Here is a 16889-nt window from a genome sequence, read left to right on the forward strand (position 1 = left end):
TCAGCCCTTATGGCAGCCCACAGAATTCCTTTTGGCCAAGACAGAGTAAAAGCAGAGCAGACTCGGGTATGGGGTTCTTGGCCTCACCTCTGCAACACCATTTCCTTCTTGATGTTCTGTTTGACACCAAGGTTCTCCCTGGGGAAGTGTTCTTCAATGCGGTCCAAATCCGCTTCTGTGTACTGGCCAGGGAAACTGCCTGAGGTTGCCACGGCCAGGAGGCGATGAAGTGTAGTGAGATCCACACCACTGGGTACCAATAGAGCCACAGGCTGGCTTAACAAGCCAGCACGCCAGCTGGCATCTCGTAGACATTGGAGAATGTCCTCCTCTGACCCAGATGGTAGATGAAAGAAATGGGTCTGACATATACTAGAAGCCAGAGTGATGGCAGTGTGGCGCCCAGTACCCAGAGCCCCCGAAAGCAGCAGGCCATGCTGCCGGGGCCTGGCCAACACCCGGACCAGGCGGGCCACATGCTGTGCCATGGAATGACACCGGGCAAGGTGGGGGCTCAGCTTCAGTTGAGCAGCTGAGGTGGCCAGCTGCTCCTCTAGCTTCTCCCACTGCCGTTCCAGGTACAAGTTGGGGGTTTCAGACTTAGGCTCCAGTGTCAGCTCCTGACTGAAGACCATGTCTGAGGGCTTTTCCTGGGGATGTAGTAGTAGCACTGGTAATAACAGGGGTGAGACCAGGTCCATCTGGGGTGCCTTCTGCCACCAAGCCTTGAATGATCTCCTTACCTGGAGCCTATAGTTAGATGCCCTTGTGCCTTTCTCTTGCCTTATCTTGTGACTTATGCTTTCCCTCATCCCTCTGCTTACTGGTCCTGTAGATGGTGTTAGACTCGGATCACTGGAGTTTGAGCCTGTGGCGACCTGAAGTCCGTAAGGCTCCTCTTCCTCCTCTGTTTCACTGTTGCTGTTGCTGAAGTCCTCCCACTGGGCCAACTCCCCTTCAGATTCTACTTCGGGCACCCTCTCCTCCTCCTCCTCATCCTCCTCATGGTCCTTGACCAGGTTCTGGGGCCCTGGACCACAACAGAAGACACTCCGAGCTACTACTAGGAGCAGCTTGGCACAATAGGAGCGTTCCCTAGGGCTGTCCAGCCGGTCACAAAAGGTTCTCTGTGCCTCATGCAACCAAAGACGCACCACATTGCGTGTGGCCATCATAATGGTCAGACGAGTGCCACGCAGGCCTGACACCCGGCGCAAGTGCTCCTGGTGGTTGGGATAGTCCACAAAGCCTCGGGAGCCTGTTCTATTAGGCAGCAGCTGCAGGTTGCTCAGTAAGTGGCTCACAGAGTGTGGGGAGAAGTGGTAGTGTGGGTGGAGGGGTGAAGGCATGAAGCAATTGCACACAGCCTCCCAAGCCTCTACTGAGGCCCTAACTAGGGCTCGTGCCAGAGCACGCTCCCGCTCCACAGAAGGGAAACGCTCAAGCCAAGCCTGAATAATAGGCACATGTCTGTCCAGCAGGGTGGCCTGGGTCATGCTTTCCAGGGCCAGGACTGTGAAGAGTCGGAAGAGGCGTGGACACAGTGGGCGCTCACAGTAGCCTGGCACTGTGACAGTGGCAAGGAAATTGACTGTAGGCTGCAGTGTCTGCAGTTCCAAGGTGCTGTGGGCATACACAGTGCCATCCATGGCCTGGCGCAGAGTCTCCAACACTGGCTGGCAGCTCTTCTCTGGGTCTATGGGACATGAGGAATAATAATGAGGACATGTAAAAGTCCACATGAGAGTATCAGTCTGTTCCTTCTATTCCTGCTACACACAGTTCTAAAGGAATTTTGTAAATCTGACATGTTGGGACTCAGTCACATTTGAGTAAGCTATTCTCCCTACCCAACATTCTCCCTAAAATTGAGGAATTTCTTCTCCCTTCTCCCGAGATCCTATCTCTTCTCCTTCTCCCTAGTTCCTAGCTCCCTATCCTATTTGGAAGCTGAGAAGGATAGAAACCAGATCTGACCACAATTAGGGGGAAAGTGCAATCATTTCAGTCAAAGAGAATAGAGTTATATCACATGTACACACAAAAAAGTCAAATTTAGGCTGGGGTGTGGTGGCTCACCCCTGTAATCTTAACACTTTTGGAAGCTGAGATGGAAAGATTTCTTGAGGCCAGGAGTTCAAGACCAACCTGGGTAACAGCAAGACCTTGTCTTTACAAAAAATGAAAAATAAAATAGCTGGGCCTGGTGGTGTGTGTTGTAGACCTGTCTACTTGGGAAGCTAAGGCTGGAGGATCACTTGAGCACAAGAGCTTGAGAGAGCCGTGATCGCACCGTCCAGCCTGAGTGGCAGAGTGAGACCTTGTCTCTAAAAAATGATAATAATAATAATAAATTTCAAAAACAAACTTTATTAAGACACTATTTACATACAACAAAATGTATACATTTTAAGTATACAGTTCAGCAAGTTTTGACTAATGTACACACCTGTGTCATCACCACCCCAATGATATTTAGAACATTTTCATCACCCTAGAAAGTTCCTCATGCTCCTTTAAAGTCAATCAATCCCCCTGCCACCACCATCATAGGCATTGTTATGTGATCTGACTTCCATCACTATAGGTTAGCTTTGTCTGTTCTAGAACCTCAAATAAATAGAATCATACAGTATATACTTGATCATGTCTATCTTCTTTTACTCAGCAGGTTTTTGAGACTCATCCACGTTTTTGAGTGTTTCCGTAGTTTGTTCCATTTTATTCCTGAGTAGTATTTTTCTGAGAGCCCCCAGTTAAACTGGTGTTCTAGTACCAGAGCAGCCAACAACCCTGCCCTAACAGGAAATAAAGGGGAGCTGAGTGTGGGGGTTTACAGTGTGCCTTTCACAGGATACTTCTTTTATCTGATGGACTGCCTAATGCCTAGTTGTCTGACCTGTGACCAGAGAGTCCTTCACACAGAAAACTTGCTCTGATTCTTTAGATAGAAGGACAAATTCAATACACCACAACAATAGGAAACAAGTTCAAAGATTTTTACTTAATCCTGTGCAAGGAGGGCATAATGAGCCAGGAGGTCATCAGTCTTCCATCCTCATGTCACCTGAGGCAGCAATGAAGAGTCAGAGAGAGAGAGAGAGAGAGAGAGAGGAAATGCAGGAGGAAAGGAGGAATGGAGGGAGGGACTGGCAGTATATATAAGGAAATAGGGTGTGGGTCATTTTAAGTTTTCAGGCAAATGCCTGAATGGCCTGTTTTTAAAGGAAAGGAGGGAAAGCAGGGAACTAGTCGGCTAGGTGGGAGAGGTGCCTCTAAATTCTTATCTCTTGCCACCACCTGGAGTCATTTGGGTATATATGTGGATTTACCATTATACAGAACAATGCTACTGTGAACATTCATGTATACTAAGTTTGAGGATATGTGGTTCTCATTTTACTTGGGTGAGTACCTAAGAGTGGAATTGCTGAGTCATATGTTAAGTAACATTTAATTTACTAAGAAACTGGCATATATTTTTTATAGTGGATGTACCATTTTACATTCTCACCATCAAAGTGAGAGAGTTTCAGTTGCTCTACATCTTTGAAAACACTCGTTATTGTCAGTCTTCTTAATTATCACATGGTGGTTTAAATTTGCAGTTCACTGATGCCTGATAGTATCAAGCATCTTTTTGTATACTATTGGCCACTCATACATCTTTTGTGAAGTGTTGTCTGTTTAAGTCTTTTGTCCATTTAAAACATTGGGATGATGTTTGTTTTCTTATTGAGTTGTAAGAGTTTTTATGTATTCTGGGTTCAAGTCCTTTGTCAGATACATGTATCATGAGTGTTTTCTCTGTCAATAGCTTATTTTTTCGTTTTCGTAACAGTGTCTTTTGAAGGGCATAGGTTTTCAATTTTGATAAAATTTAGGTTTTGTGCCCTAAGAAATCATTGTCTAACCAAGGTCACACAGATTTTTCTCCAATTGTTTTCTAAAAATTTTATAGTTTTAGCTTTTACATTTAGGTCTGTGATCCATCTATAATTTATTTTTATCTATATTTTGAGGTAGAATACATGGTTCATTTTTTTCCATGCATATATCCAGATGTTCCAGTACCATTCTTTGAAAAGCCTATCCTTTCCCCCCATTGAATTATCGTGGCACATTTATTAAAAATCAACTGGCCATATATGACTACTTATCAGATTTTCTGTTCTATTCCATTAGTCTATATGTATATCCTTATATCAATACCACACTCTCTTCGTTACAACAACTGTAGAGCCAGTTTTAACATCACTAGTGTGGGTGTCCCAACTTCATTCTTTTTCAAAGTTGCTTGGCTCTTCTAGATCTTTTGCATTACCATATAAGTTTCAGAATAAGTCTGTCAACTTACCAAAAAAAAATCTGTTAAGATTTACCTTGGCATTGCATTGAATCTATAGATCATTTGGGGGAGAATGAGGACCTTACTGATACTGACTCTTCTAATCTATGAACATCATAAATTTCTCCATTTATTTAAGTTTCCTCTATCTCAGCAATATTTAGTCATTTTCAGTGTCCAGATTTTGAATGCTTTTCATTAAATTTATTCCTAAGTATTTTATCCTTTTAAATGACTTTTAAGTAATATTTTAAAATTTCAATTTCCAATGGTTTGTTACTAGGATATAGAAATACAAACGATTTCAATGGATTGATTCTGTATCCTGTGACCCTGATGACTTAACTTATTTATTGTAGTAGTTTTATGGGGTTTTAGAAAAATATTTCTTTGGGGTCTGTATGTAGACAATCATATTATATGCCAATACAGACAGTTTTAACTTGTCTTTTCTAATTTTAAAAGCTTTCATTTCTTTTTCTTAATTGCATCGATGTGGTCTCCAGTACAATATTGAATAGAATCAGTGAGTATGTTCTTGCCTTTTAACTGATTTTAGGGGGACAGTATTCAATATTTAACCATTAAGTATGTATTTAGCTGTAAGTATAATAGACGCTCTTCATCAAATTGAGAAAGTTATCTTCTATTCCTAATTTCCTGGGAGTTATGGAATAGTGTTGGAATTTTGTCAAGTGATTTTTATCTACTAACATTACTTACTCATTTGCTCCTTTATTCTGTTAATGTGAGCTACACTGATTGATTTTTCAATGGTGAGTCAGCTTTGCCTTCCCAGGATAGACTCCATTTGGTCTTAAGATGTTATTATTTTTGTATGTTGCTGAATTTTATTTAATAATATTTCAGTGAAGATTTATTTTTGCATTTAGGTTTATGAAAGATAACAGTTTATTTCTTTTCTTGAAATGTCTTTGTCATGGCTTAGTATTCTCCGTTTTCTGAAAAAGGATGTGTAAGTTGTACTTTCTTTTCTAAATACTTGATATAATTCAACTGTATAACCATCTGGGACTGGAAACATTTATTATTATGCATTCAAACTTTTCTTAGGTATGAGGCTGTTCATTTTCTATTATTTTTCTTCTTTTGGTCAGGCTTTGACAAGTTATGTTTTTGTAAGGCATGTGATACGGTTTGGCTCTGTGTCCCCAACCAAATCTTGTCTTGAATTGTAATCCCCATATGTTGAGGGAGGGACCTGGTGGGAGGTGAGTGGATCATGGGGCCAGTTTCCCCCATGCTGTTCTCATGATAGTGAGCAAGTTCTCACAAGATCTGATGGTACCTCTCCTCATCCCCCCACCCCCACCCCACTGCTATGTAAGACGTGCCTTGCCTCCCCTTCACCTTTTGCCATGATTTTAAGTTTCCTGAGGCCTCCCCATTCATGCGGAACTGTGAGTCAATTAAACCTACTTTTTTTTATCTTTTGAGACGGAGTTTCATTCTTGTCACCCAGGCTGGAATGCAATGGCGCGATCTTGGCTCACTGCAACCTCTGCCTCCCAGGTTCAAGCGATTCTCCTGCCTCAGCCTCCCAAGTAGCTGGGATTACAGGTGACCCCCATCATGCCCAGCTAATTTTTGTATTTTTAGTAGAGATGGGGTTTCACCATGTTGGCCAGGCTGGTCTCAAACTCCTGACCTCAAGTGATCAACCTGCCTCAGCCTCACAAAGTGCTGGGATTACAGGCGTAAGCCACCACACCCAGCCTAAATCTCTTTTCTTTATGAATTACGCAGTCTCAAGTAGTTCTTTATTGCAGTGTGAAAACAGACTAATACAGCATGTATCCATTTTATCTAAGTTACTAAATTTATTAGCATAAAGTTTTTCATAATTTTCCCTTATTATCCATTTTTTAAAACTTTTTTTTTTTTAAATGAGAGTCCCACTATGCTGCCCAGGCTGGTCTTGAACTCCTGGCCTCAAGAAATCCTCCTGCCTAGGCCTCCCTCCCTAGTAGCTGGGATTACAGGTACATGCCATCATGCCTGGCTCCCCCCAAATCTTTTTTTTGATATGGAGTCTCACTCTGTCGCCAGGCTGGAGTGCAGTGGTGGGATCTCAGCTCATCGCAACTTCCAACTCCCTGGTTCAAGCAATTCTCCTGCCTCAGCCTCCCGAGTAGCTGGGATTACAGGCACATGCCACCATGCCCAACTAATTTTTGCATTTTTAGTAGAGACCGGGTTTCACCGTGTTGGCCAGCATGGTCTCAATCTCCTGACCTCATGATCTGCCCTCCTCAGCCTTCCAAAGTGCTGGGATTACAGGCGTGAGCCACACTGCCTGGCCCTGGTTCCCTTTTTATCCTTTTAAATATCTTTAATAAAAACTCTTTTATTCCTGATATTCAAAATTTATGTTTTCCTTTTTATTTCTTGATTTGTGTTAACAGGTGATTGTCAATTTTATCTTTTTCAAGAAACAAAATATGGCTTTGTTGATATTCTCCATTGTTTGTATGTTTTTCTGTTTCACTGATTTCTGCTCTGATCTTTATTATTGATTTCCTTTTAAATGCTTTGGGTATAACTTACTCTTCTTTTTCTAGAGTCTTAAGCTGAAAATTTAGGTCATTGATTCCAAGCTTTTCTTTCTAAGAGATATTTAAAACTATAACCTTTAGTTGCATCTTACAAATTTTGATATGCTTTGTTTTCATTATTATTTAGTTCAAAACATTTTCTAATTTCCCTTGTAATTTCTTTTTTGGTACATAATTTATTTAGAAGTGTGTTGTTTAATTTTAAATAACTTGGAAATTCTCTAGGCATCTTATCAATATTTGTATTGTTATGGTCAGATAAAATATTTAAAATGTTAATCCTCTGAAATTTGTTGAGACTTATTTTATAACCCAGCATATGGTCTATCTTGGTGAATGTTTCACGTGCATTTGAAAAGAAGGTGCATTTTGCAGTTGGTGAGTATAATGTTCTGTAAATGTCAGTGTGTTGCTAGTGTTATTCAGATCTTTAATGTCCATATTTTCTTGCTCCTTGTCTTACCAGTTACTGTGAGAAGCATATTAATTTCTTACTATGATTTCAGATTTACTATCTCTCTTTTGTTTCTATTGGCTTTTTTTCATATACTTAAATGTCTGTTTTAGATGTGGACACATTTAAGACTTTTGTCTTTCTGATGAGTTGAATCTTTTAATTATGAGATATTCTTTTCTATCTCTGGTAATATCCTTTGTCTTAAAGTGCTTTGGTATTAATATTGCCACATCAGCTTCCTTATGCAAACTATTTCTGCAGTAAATATTTTGCATTAAAAAACTTCTTTTAATCTATCTGTGTTTAATATTTAAAGTGCATCTTTTGGACAGCATATAGCTAGATCTCAGGGTGAGTTTCTATTCTATTGCTTGCTGCTTCTTGACAGCAGGTCAGATTAGTTTCTGGGGGTTTCTGTTGGCATGTCTATTCATTTTTTATTTTATATTAGATGTTTTGGTGGTTGTCACTCAAGGACACCTTTTACATTCTGCCAGCAGTAATATTCTTCACTCTACAATGTTGCTGAAGTCTCTTCTCAGCTGAAATCTCTTCATATATCTGACTGTACCACTCTTTACTCCTTCTGTTGTCTGCAAATTCACTACAAAGACCAAATAATATAGCTGGAAGGAACTACAGGTTTTGGAACCAAATACACTTGAATTTTAATCTTGGTTCTGACACTTAATAGCTAGGGTATCTTGGGCAAGTTATAAAATCTCTGTGTCTGTTTCTTCATCTTTAAAATAATTGCAAAAATTCTCCATCTTACTTGGCTTTTATGAGCACTGAAGATGACACAGACATATCATATAGCACATAGTAGATATTCAATAAATTGTACCGGCTATTATTAAGTACTAATATATCTGGTTCAAGTTTTCTACATCTCATAAGAGACTTCGCTATTTAACTGGATAGACTATCTACCAGGTTGTTGGAGTCAAGGAAGTCAATGGGCTAAACCTCTACCTAAAATTCACTTCCCAATCCCATGGCCATATTTAGAAGCTGTCATCATCTAGAGGCACACCACTTTAGAAACTTTACACTTCAGTATCCCAAACTTTCATCACGATTTTTCTCCTTTCCTTTGTTATCTTGTTTTCTACAAACTTTTATTGAGCACTTACTTCCTGTTGGGTCTATCAAAATGAATGAGACAAATTTCTGTTCTCTGTTCTCATAAATCTCCAAGTGTGGCGAAAGGGACAGACAGGCAAGCATACAATCATGATATCATGGTTATCACAGGTTATTGTACAGAGCACAGGATGGATATCTAACCGAGCCTATGAATCAGGCTTCCTGGAAAAGCTACTGCCTTAGGTAATTTAGAAAGAATATGTAGGATTTATCCACATAAAGAAGGCAGAGAAGACAGCAATCCCAGGGTGTAAAGGAAGCCTGACTTGTTGAGCCCAATTAGAGAGAGTGTAAGAGGACACAGAAGAAAGCCTCATCACAGAAAGCTTTGTAAGAGCATTTGTCAGATTTCCAAGTAAAGATCATCTGAACCATGGAAATAAGTGGAAAGATTCAAGAAATATGTAGGAGGTAGGATTGAAAAGACATGGTGACTGGATATTGGTGAAGAAGAAAGAGATGTCAACAAGATTTCTGGCTTACATGACTGGTTGGATGGTGAAACTAAGAGGACACACGGGAGCAGATTTTGGCCACGGGGAGATGATGAGCTCAGGGTTGGATCTGAGGTACCAACAGGACAACAAGGCAGAGACATACAGTAGACAGCTGATAGACAGATCTGGTGCTTAGAAAAGAGGCGAGATTGGAGACAGAGATTTAGCAGTCAAAGCAGAGAAGAGGCCATGAGAGTGGATGGGATTATTCAGGGAGCATATGTAGAATGAGAGGATATTAAGAACAAAACATTAAAGTTAGATCTATAGACATATATTTGAGAGTCAGTGAATATTGCTAGGGATTTTATAATCTCAAGAGAGGACAGTAGCTCCTTCCTTCCCTCCTCCCAGCTCCTCACCAGAAGTGGCCAGGTGCAGATCCTCCAGCAAGAAGAGGAGGGAGGCTTTAGAATCCTGGTGATGCCCAGGCTGTGGGCTGGCTTGTGTTTGGCCCTGGATTCCTCTGCTCAGCAGGAGACGGAGGTGGGTGGAGCTGAAGGCAGGGTGGATGGGGCTGTATATGTAAGGGTGATGTGGCTCTACCAGCACCTCCACAAAGACTGACTTCCCTGTTGCTGCCTCTCCAGCTAGCAGCACTGGCTGCCCCCCTGACAGAAGCAGGTCCACCACATACAAGAGCCGCTCAGTCTGCAGGACAGAAGTGAGACTTACTGCAGCACCTCCAGTATAAGAGAGTAATCTAGCTGAAAATAAAAGTCTAGGGGACTTGTCCTAGAGTGGGCCTCAGCTGATCTTTGAACATGGATTACCCCCAAAAGTAAGTCCTGAAGTTCTAACCCTAGCTCTTGCCTTACTGTCCTCATACCTGGATAGAAGGGTGAAAGGTGCCCAAAGTTCCTTTGATGTGGCTGCTCAGGTATTGGCCAGTGAAGGGGACCAGTGTTCCATCTTCAGGGCTTACATGTAGATCAAACACCAAGGCTGAGGGTGGTGGCTCAGGGTAGTTGGAGAGGCGACTAATAGAATCCCTTATGAAGGTATCAAAGACGGGCCAGAACCTGCTCAGATGGACACACAGGCAAAAGCGTCAGACAGTTACAACACTTCCATTTATGACACACTCACAGACTCCACCATACCCTAACAGTGATGTCATGTGGGTTTTTACTTCCATGGGCCAGTCCATCTCAGCCCTCTGCATTTCCCATCCCCCATCCCGGTAGGTACCTGGAGGGAAGGTGGGCTCCAAAGCCCCAGATCAGGGCAAAAAGAAAACTGCTGACAGCCAGCAAGTGTTCCCTGCACTTATTTGGCACATCGTCACTGTCAACCTGGGACCGATTTAGAAAGCTGCTTTTTGAAGACCTGAAGCTTTGGGCCACAGAATCACTACAGCTGAGGTCCTCTGCAAAAGTTGCCAGGGCCACGAAAGGAGCCCCAGTAGAAGAAGGTGGAAGGTGAAAGAAAGAAAAAAGGTTGACACTATTACTTCTCACTCCTGGCCCAGATCCACCAAAGAACACATGCCCCAGGCTCCAGCCATATACCCCAGCTACCCTTAAGGCTCCATCTCTCTCAAGCCAGCCCTTCCATCTTCCCACCTGGGCCAGGGGCCTTCTCCTCCTTTAGGCGCAGGTGGGGGTCAAGCAGACTATGCAAGATGCGTGCCATGCTGGTAACTTCTGCCACACCTGCACAAACAGCTTGCTGCCCATGTACCTGCAGCAGAGAGCTGACACCTTGGCGCGCAAGGAATCGGAATGTTGCAGGCACCAGAACTTCAGCCATGTGGTTGAGCTCAGCGACTGTCTGGTGCTGCAGGCGGTACTCATAGGGAAGGGATGCCATCAGGGCACTAAGTATACACTGCCAAGTCTGCTCTCCACCACACCAGACTAGGGCACAACAGCCTACCACTGTGGGGGACATGCCTGTTGCATCAGCCACCTCCATCAAAAGAAAGGTGCCTGGGGGTCGTGCTATCTGCTGTCCACTGGGGAGACTAAGCTGCGGAAGCTCACTCAGGAGGCAAGTGATGGAGTCCAGCCAAGCAGCACTGGAGGCTCCATCACATATTATCCAGTGCTGGATCCCCATGGATTCCTCTGTCTGCCTCTTTTGGCCCATGTTGTTACACTGGCCGGCTGCACGAAGTACCTTGGGGAAGATGCCATGATGCCAGCAGGAGCCCTCTAACCATCCCAGGAACTCCTGGGGGCTGAGGCCACTGGGGTACAGGTGGGTAATTTCCACAGGCTGGCAGCCTTGGGTTGAGGTGTCCTCCATGGCTGCCAGCCGATTTTGGATCTTAAATAAGCTGTGCCAACAAGTGGTCTTGCCACTGCCTGCAGGGCCTAGGAGCAGAATGCCTGAGGCCCGGCTCAGGGCCTGGCTCAACTGTTCCAAGGACCCCAAAATGTCAGGGCTGGGATGCAGACCTACCTGCTGCAGTTCCTCCACCACCAGTGCCTTCATCAGCTTGTAAGTCATAGCTTCTGCCAGCACTTGGCTGGCGCTAGGGAAAAGCGCACACAGCAGCCCTCGGAGGTTGTGCAGGTGGAGCCCATTGAGAACGCTAAACAGTGGTGAGTGCAGTAGGGCATGCAGTAGGGCAGCCTCCTCAATGGCAGCTAGGCTGCGGGGCTGCTGGCACTTCGTTTCCTCCTTGGCCACATTTAGTGTCTGTATTGTGTCTTCCAGTATCTGCTTGAGCAGTGGCAGGCGGCAGGGCAGCGGCCCAGACACCAGCTCACGCTCTAGAGAGAAGAATTTGGATAGGCGGGTAGCCATCTGGAAGGCATCCCGCATCCCTGCACCTAGCAGAGTCAGCTCTGCCACTTGCCGCAGATCAGGCAATGCCAATGCCACAGGCCGCAGCAGCAGGTGCAGGTTGGCAGGCACAGCAGAGCTCAGGGCACGCAGTACCAGGAGACAGCCATAGCCAAGGCGCATAGACACGTGATGTTTTTCAAAGAAGCCACTGCCAAGGAGCTGGGGCTCGGTGGGGTCTATGGTGCTTGTGTTTCGGGAAGCCTCCTGGTACAGTGGGGCATACAAGCTGTGCAGTTCACCCAGGCGCTGGCCCAGGGCAGACAGCAAGCCAGGGGGAAGCTGCTGAACTTTCTCCAACAGCAGCCAGGCACCACCCTGCAGGGCACCATTCAGATAGTTGCTCAGGCATTGAGCCTCTATCTGAGGTGAGCAGGGCAGCATCACCAGCTGGCGGCCCAGGGCCTGTGCCAGGCTATTCACTATAGCTCTCTTGCCCACACCATTAGGACCCAGTAGAGTCCCACAGGCCACCTCCTCTAGGGCCAATAATAGTACCAGTGCTGGCCGTTCAGGCAGCAGGCTGGGTAGAGGCCCTAGTCTAGGTCCCAAGTACTCATAATTGTACAGGAAGGACCTGCCTAGCACATCTATCCAGCATGCTGCTGGTGACAGAGAGTGTTCAGAAGATGTAGTAGTCTTAAGACTCTGTAGGGGGCTTTTGGGGATTATGTGAGGTGAACCCAAGTGATACTTGAGTTGGCGGACCCAGTGAAAGTCTGTGAGATCACTGACCTGGTGCTGTTCCAGCAGCTGTGCTATATCCCGGTGAGTCACTGCCATGACCAGCAGGGCACTGAGCAGGCTGGTCTGGCGGACAGAAGGCAGGGACTGTCCACCTTGGGAAGCCCTCTGGGCCCGCAAAAAATTCACCAGTACCTCAAGCTTGCGCATATGCATGGAGACCATGGCCAGGGTACCCCACTCAAGCAGAGCTTCCTCCATCTCGGCCCGCCATACCACCTCCTCTGCCACCAGCACACACTGCCATGGGAAGGCCTGGACTAAATCGATCCAGTGCTGGACATACAGTTGCAGGTACAACTTGTTTTGCTTGGGCAGCTGCTTGAGGGCTTCACCTAGAGATGGGCCTCGAGCAAGGCGAGCAGCCACACAGCCCTGCAGCATGTGCACCAGTGCCAAGCGCAGACACTTCTCCAGAGAGGCCAGCCACTTAGGGAGATCGGGATGCAGGGGAAGGGGACCCTGCAGCTTCACCTCCTCCCCACCCGCCCCTAGCACTGCAAGTGCCTCCACCTGAGTCTGTGCGTTTGGGCTTGACTCCCAGTCATCCATGTTTTTCTCACCAGTTGGGCAAGACTTGAACCTCACAGCATGCACATGAGGAAAGCAGCGTCGTACCCATAGCTGGGCTTCGCATGATTCCAGTCGAGCAGCCAGCAGGGCTACCAGCTCACTGTCACTAAGGAAGAAGAGGCGGGGGAAGTGAGCACACACTCCATAGAGCACGCTCTCCAGAGTCATGATGATGCCCTCCAGCTCCACCGATCCTGCTTGCAGCAGTTGTTGCAGCTGCTGGCCTTGGAAGTAAGGGCTCCTCTTGGCACTGGGCACTACCAGTGACAGAACCATGGGGTCAGCTACAGAGATGCGCATCAGGGTTCGATACTGGTCGTCCATGACCTTGAAACGAGAGTTCTGTGGTGAGGGAGAGGATAAAAGTGAGGGCCAATATGAAGTGGCAGCTCCTCTTTCCCACGCTGAGCCCTGCTATTCAGGAACCCCTTTTGCCCTCTCTGCCTTAACCCCCTTCCCTACCAGGTCAGCATTAGGAAACTGGATCTTCATCTCATGCAGAACTTTATTCAGAAAAATCCACTTCTGCTGGAAAGTCAGCCACACCTCCAGCAGGGCACCTGTGTAAGCAGCCAGAGAAATGCTGGTGGGAAACACTAGGGTTCTACCTTCTGCAGAGGAGTCCACCCTGCTCCTGACCTCTCAGGTGCCCCGCCAGCCAAAGCAAAATACTCTGCCCAGCAGGACTCGGGGATCCTGCTTGAGGGAGAAAAAATTTTCACTGTGAATAAAAACCTGATCTCTTCATCCCAAGAAACAGCCCTGAAGGAGGTCCTCACTCTATTCTCCATATGTTCTCCCACCCAACCTCCACCTCTCACCCCCATCCCTCTGGCACATCCTGCCTCAGGTCTCACCCATCAGCCTGACTAGAGGCCTGCACTTACCCAGGCCATGCATGATGGCCATCCACTCCAAAGCTATTTTGTTTAAGTCTCCTGACTTTTGGATGGCCAGGATCTTGGACAACACCTGAAGACTTTCCTGGATGGAATCCTGCAGGTTGCTGTAATCTAAGACAGAAAAAGCTGAACTGGCAGTCAGATGGGGCAAGGGCCGGGGCTGGGGGAGAGAAGAGCAGACCAGGGGGACCTTCCAGGAGAGGCAGTTACAGAGACCCTGATGCCCTTGCTATCTTTTTTCTTTTCTTTTTTTTTTTTTTTTGAAAAAAAGCCCAGGCTGGAGTGCAATGGCACGATCTCGGCTCACTGTACTATGCTTCCTGGGTTCAAGCAATTCACCTGCCTCAGCCTCCTGAGTAGCTGGGATTACAGGTGTGTGCCACCACACCCGGCTAATTTTTTGTATGTTTAGTAGAGATGGGGTTTCACCATGTTAGTCAGGCTGGTCTCGAACTCCTAACCTCAGGTGATCCACCCACCTCGGCCTCCTAAAGTGCTGGGATTACCATGGTGAGCCACCATGCCCAGCTGCCCTTTCTGCCTTTAAGGATTCCATCAGTCAATATGTAGAGCCTATAAAGCACTTGGGTCTCAAAATGGTGAGAGAAGAAGCTCCTCCTTTCCCAAGGCACTGTGGGCAGACTCCAGGCCAGCTGAGTTCCCTGACTAGCTGCTGTGAGTATCAAGCTAACTCCATGGAAGTGCTTTGTAAGAACTAGGGCCTCTAGCCTGGGAAGAGGGCTCAATGGCTCCAGGACCCTACATCATATTTCTATAGCAAGAATGCCCATTCTGTCTTAAAAGGGGTCCTGGTAGAGAAGCTGAGAACAAACTTTTCTCTATAGTCTTAGCACTTGGCTCCCTGGTGCTGCTTAAAGAGTTATCCCTTCAGGCCACAAGTGCTTGGTTAGACTAGGGCTGGAAATGAGGTAGGGACACTAATTGGGGTAAAAATGAGAGAACAATCAAGAAAGGAGGTTTATTCAGACAGATGTGGAACTCTCCAGACATCCCTGGTGGGAAGAAAACTGTCTATCCCCTTCCCTTACTCTTCCCCATGTGAGGAGGCAAAGAGGCCCATCTTTTATGCCCTATGGGAAATGAGGTAGGCCACAGCCCTCCACACAGCTGCCTGTGTAAGTGTACTTCAGCTTTCCTCTGCATATCCACACAGACCTCAAGTTGTCACCTAATTGGGGGAAGGTTATGATGAGGTACCGTGAAGTCTCACTTGACCTAGATCTGAGCTGTGTCTGCCAACATGATATATAAAAAGCACAAACTTCCTTGGGGGTGATGGTCCTGATATTATACTTTCATTTTCATATATATCCTTGTTCTCATTTGGTTCAGAATCTAAAGGGGGAGATTAATAATTTGTAGGTGTGCCCAATCCTGTAACAACCTGTCTTCTTGAGGTAAGAATTAAGTACATAACAAGTCCATCATTTGGGGTTTATTTGGGTGAATGAAGTCACCAGCTTCATGGTGTGTGGCCACTACAAAGATGTTGTCCTTGGTTAACATGCCCAGAGTTAACAGGAAAAGAAAACCTGGTACAGAGAAAGGAGAGAACCCATAGGAAGAAACCTCAACCATACAAGTGCTTGGTGCAAATGCTAGCTTAGAGAGAGAAGGGAAAACTGAAAGGGAGCAAAGGTGGAGGAAGGGCTGTGAGCTGAAGTAAAGACTGGTAGGACCCAGGCTGGTATCTGAAATTATGCTCACAGACATCCCAAGGCCCAGATTATCCAGAACCTTTACTCTGCACTATGAATTTTTATTTATTACTTTTGGTAGCAGAGAAATCTAAGGATGAGGCAGAAAAGTGGTAGAGATCAAGTAGGAGCAGATTGGCAAAGTGTAGAACCAGGGTCAGAGATGGGCAAATGGATTAGCATAAAATGTGCTCAGGACAAAAGTGGGAAGAGAATCTCCTTTCAATCTTGGTGCAAATGTTAACTGCAGACATCCAGCCTTTGTGTCAGTCAACACCAAAACTTACAAGTCCTTAATAAGGGAGATGTGAACAAGGAGGCTGGGTGCCATGTATCAATGTGCTGCAAATGGCTGGAAAAGGCACCCCTAACCAAATACTGGATATAAAGAGGTGAAAAGGATAAAGAATTTGGGTAATAAGGAACATCTATATTAGAATAGAAAGGACCTACATTCTCCTCCATGCAGAAGTTGAACCAGTTACACATCTTGCCTAGTTGACTTCTACATAGCTTTAGTCCACCCACTTTTCTTTCCCCATTGCTACTATCCTAGTCTAGACCACTATTATTTTTCACTTGGGTTATACCAGTCATCCCTTAATTGATCTTTCAATTGCCATTCCTTGCCTCCTTTCAATCCATTCTCCATATTGAAACCAGAATGATATTGTTAAACTAAAATCTGATTATGTTACTACCCATAAAAAACATACAGTGACTCTCTATTGTTTTCATGTTATTGAGTAAATTCTTAATGTGACCCACAAGACTTTGCATGATCTGATCCTCTCCAGTTCTATCTGCTCCATCCCCTCCTCCACTATTATTTGGGATCCAGCCACAGAGAAATAGAAACAGAAGCTCATGCTCCCCATTCTTACCATCAAATATACCGACTAAAGCCCTAACTGAACTGAAACTCACAGATTTCAAACTATTCTTTAGAAGATCCAAACATTTTTGCTTCCACTAGTTAAAGTGTGTGCACACTAAGAATAAGAGTGTGTTTGCGAATCTATTTATGTGAGTTATGTTGTGATTGTAAGTAAAGAGTTGAATCCAATATTGTAAAAACCACTGACACATTGGTGGGGGAAAAGTTGCTGTTTCTATGGAAACCACAGAAAGC

General features: G+C 45.2%; 1 protein-coding gene and 1 long non-coding RNA gene across 27 annotated transcripts in view; one reads left to right on the forward strand and one right to left on the reverse strand.

Annotated features, from left to right (window-relative positions):
* Positions 1–16889, reverse strand: part of LOC105488785 (dynein heavy chain domain 1) — a 75693-nt gene that overhangs the window by 13472 nt on the left and 45332 nt on the right. For 19 of the 26 annotated variants that reach the window (XR_011610881.1, XR_011610883.1, XR_011610882.1 and 16 more), the window contains 7 exons: positions 14025–14150; positions 13600–13697; positions 10593–13479; positions 10219–10396; positions 9857–10049; positions 9390–9678; positions 88–1696 (listed from right to left, as the gene is read on the reverse strand). Coding sequence is in view for 23 of the 26 variants with exons in the window: in XM_071075166.1 (XP_070931267.1) it covers positions 88–1696; positions 9390–9678; positions 9857–10049; positions 10219–10396; positions 10593–13479; positions 13600–13697; positions 14025–14150 (5380 nt within the window). In the remaining 3 variants the exon portion in view is untranslated. Of the gene's footprint in view, positions 1–87; positions 1697–9389; positions 9679–9856; positions 10050–10218; positions 10397–10592; positions 13480–13599; positions 13698–14024; positions 14151–16889 lie in introns of those variants that run through there. The other 7 variants (XM_071075176.1, XM_071075180.1, XM_071075181.1 and 4 more) reach the window with 7 other exon arrangements.
* Positions 9381–13266, forward strand: LOC139357521 (uncharacterized). Its single transcript, XR_011610884.1, has 3 exons — positions 9381–9513; positions 9618–11229; positions 13131–13266. It is a non-coding gene; the product is annotated as an uncharacterized lncRNA (long non-coding RNA).

Source organism: Macaca nemestrina, chromosome 12 (genome assembly GCF_043159975.1).
Source record: "Macaca nemestrina isolate mMacNem1 chromosome 12, mMacNem.hap1, whole genome shotgun sequence".
Lineage (NCBI taxonomy): Eukaryota > Metazoa > Chordata > Mammalia > Primates > Cercopithecidae > Macaca > Macaca nemestrina.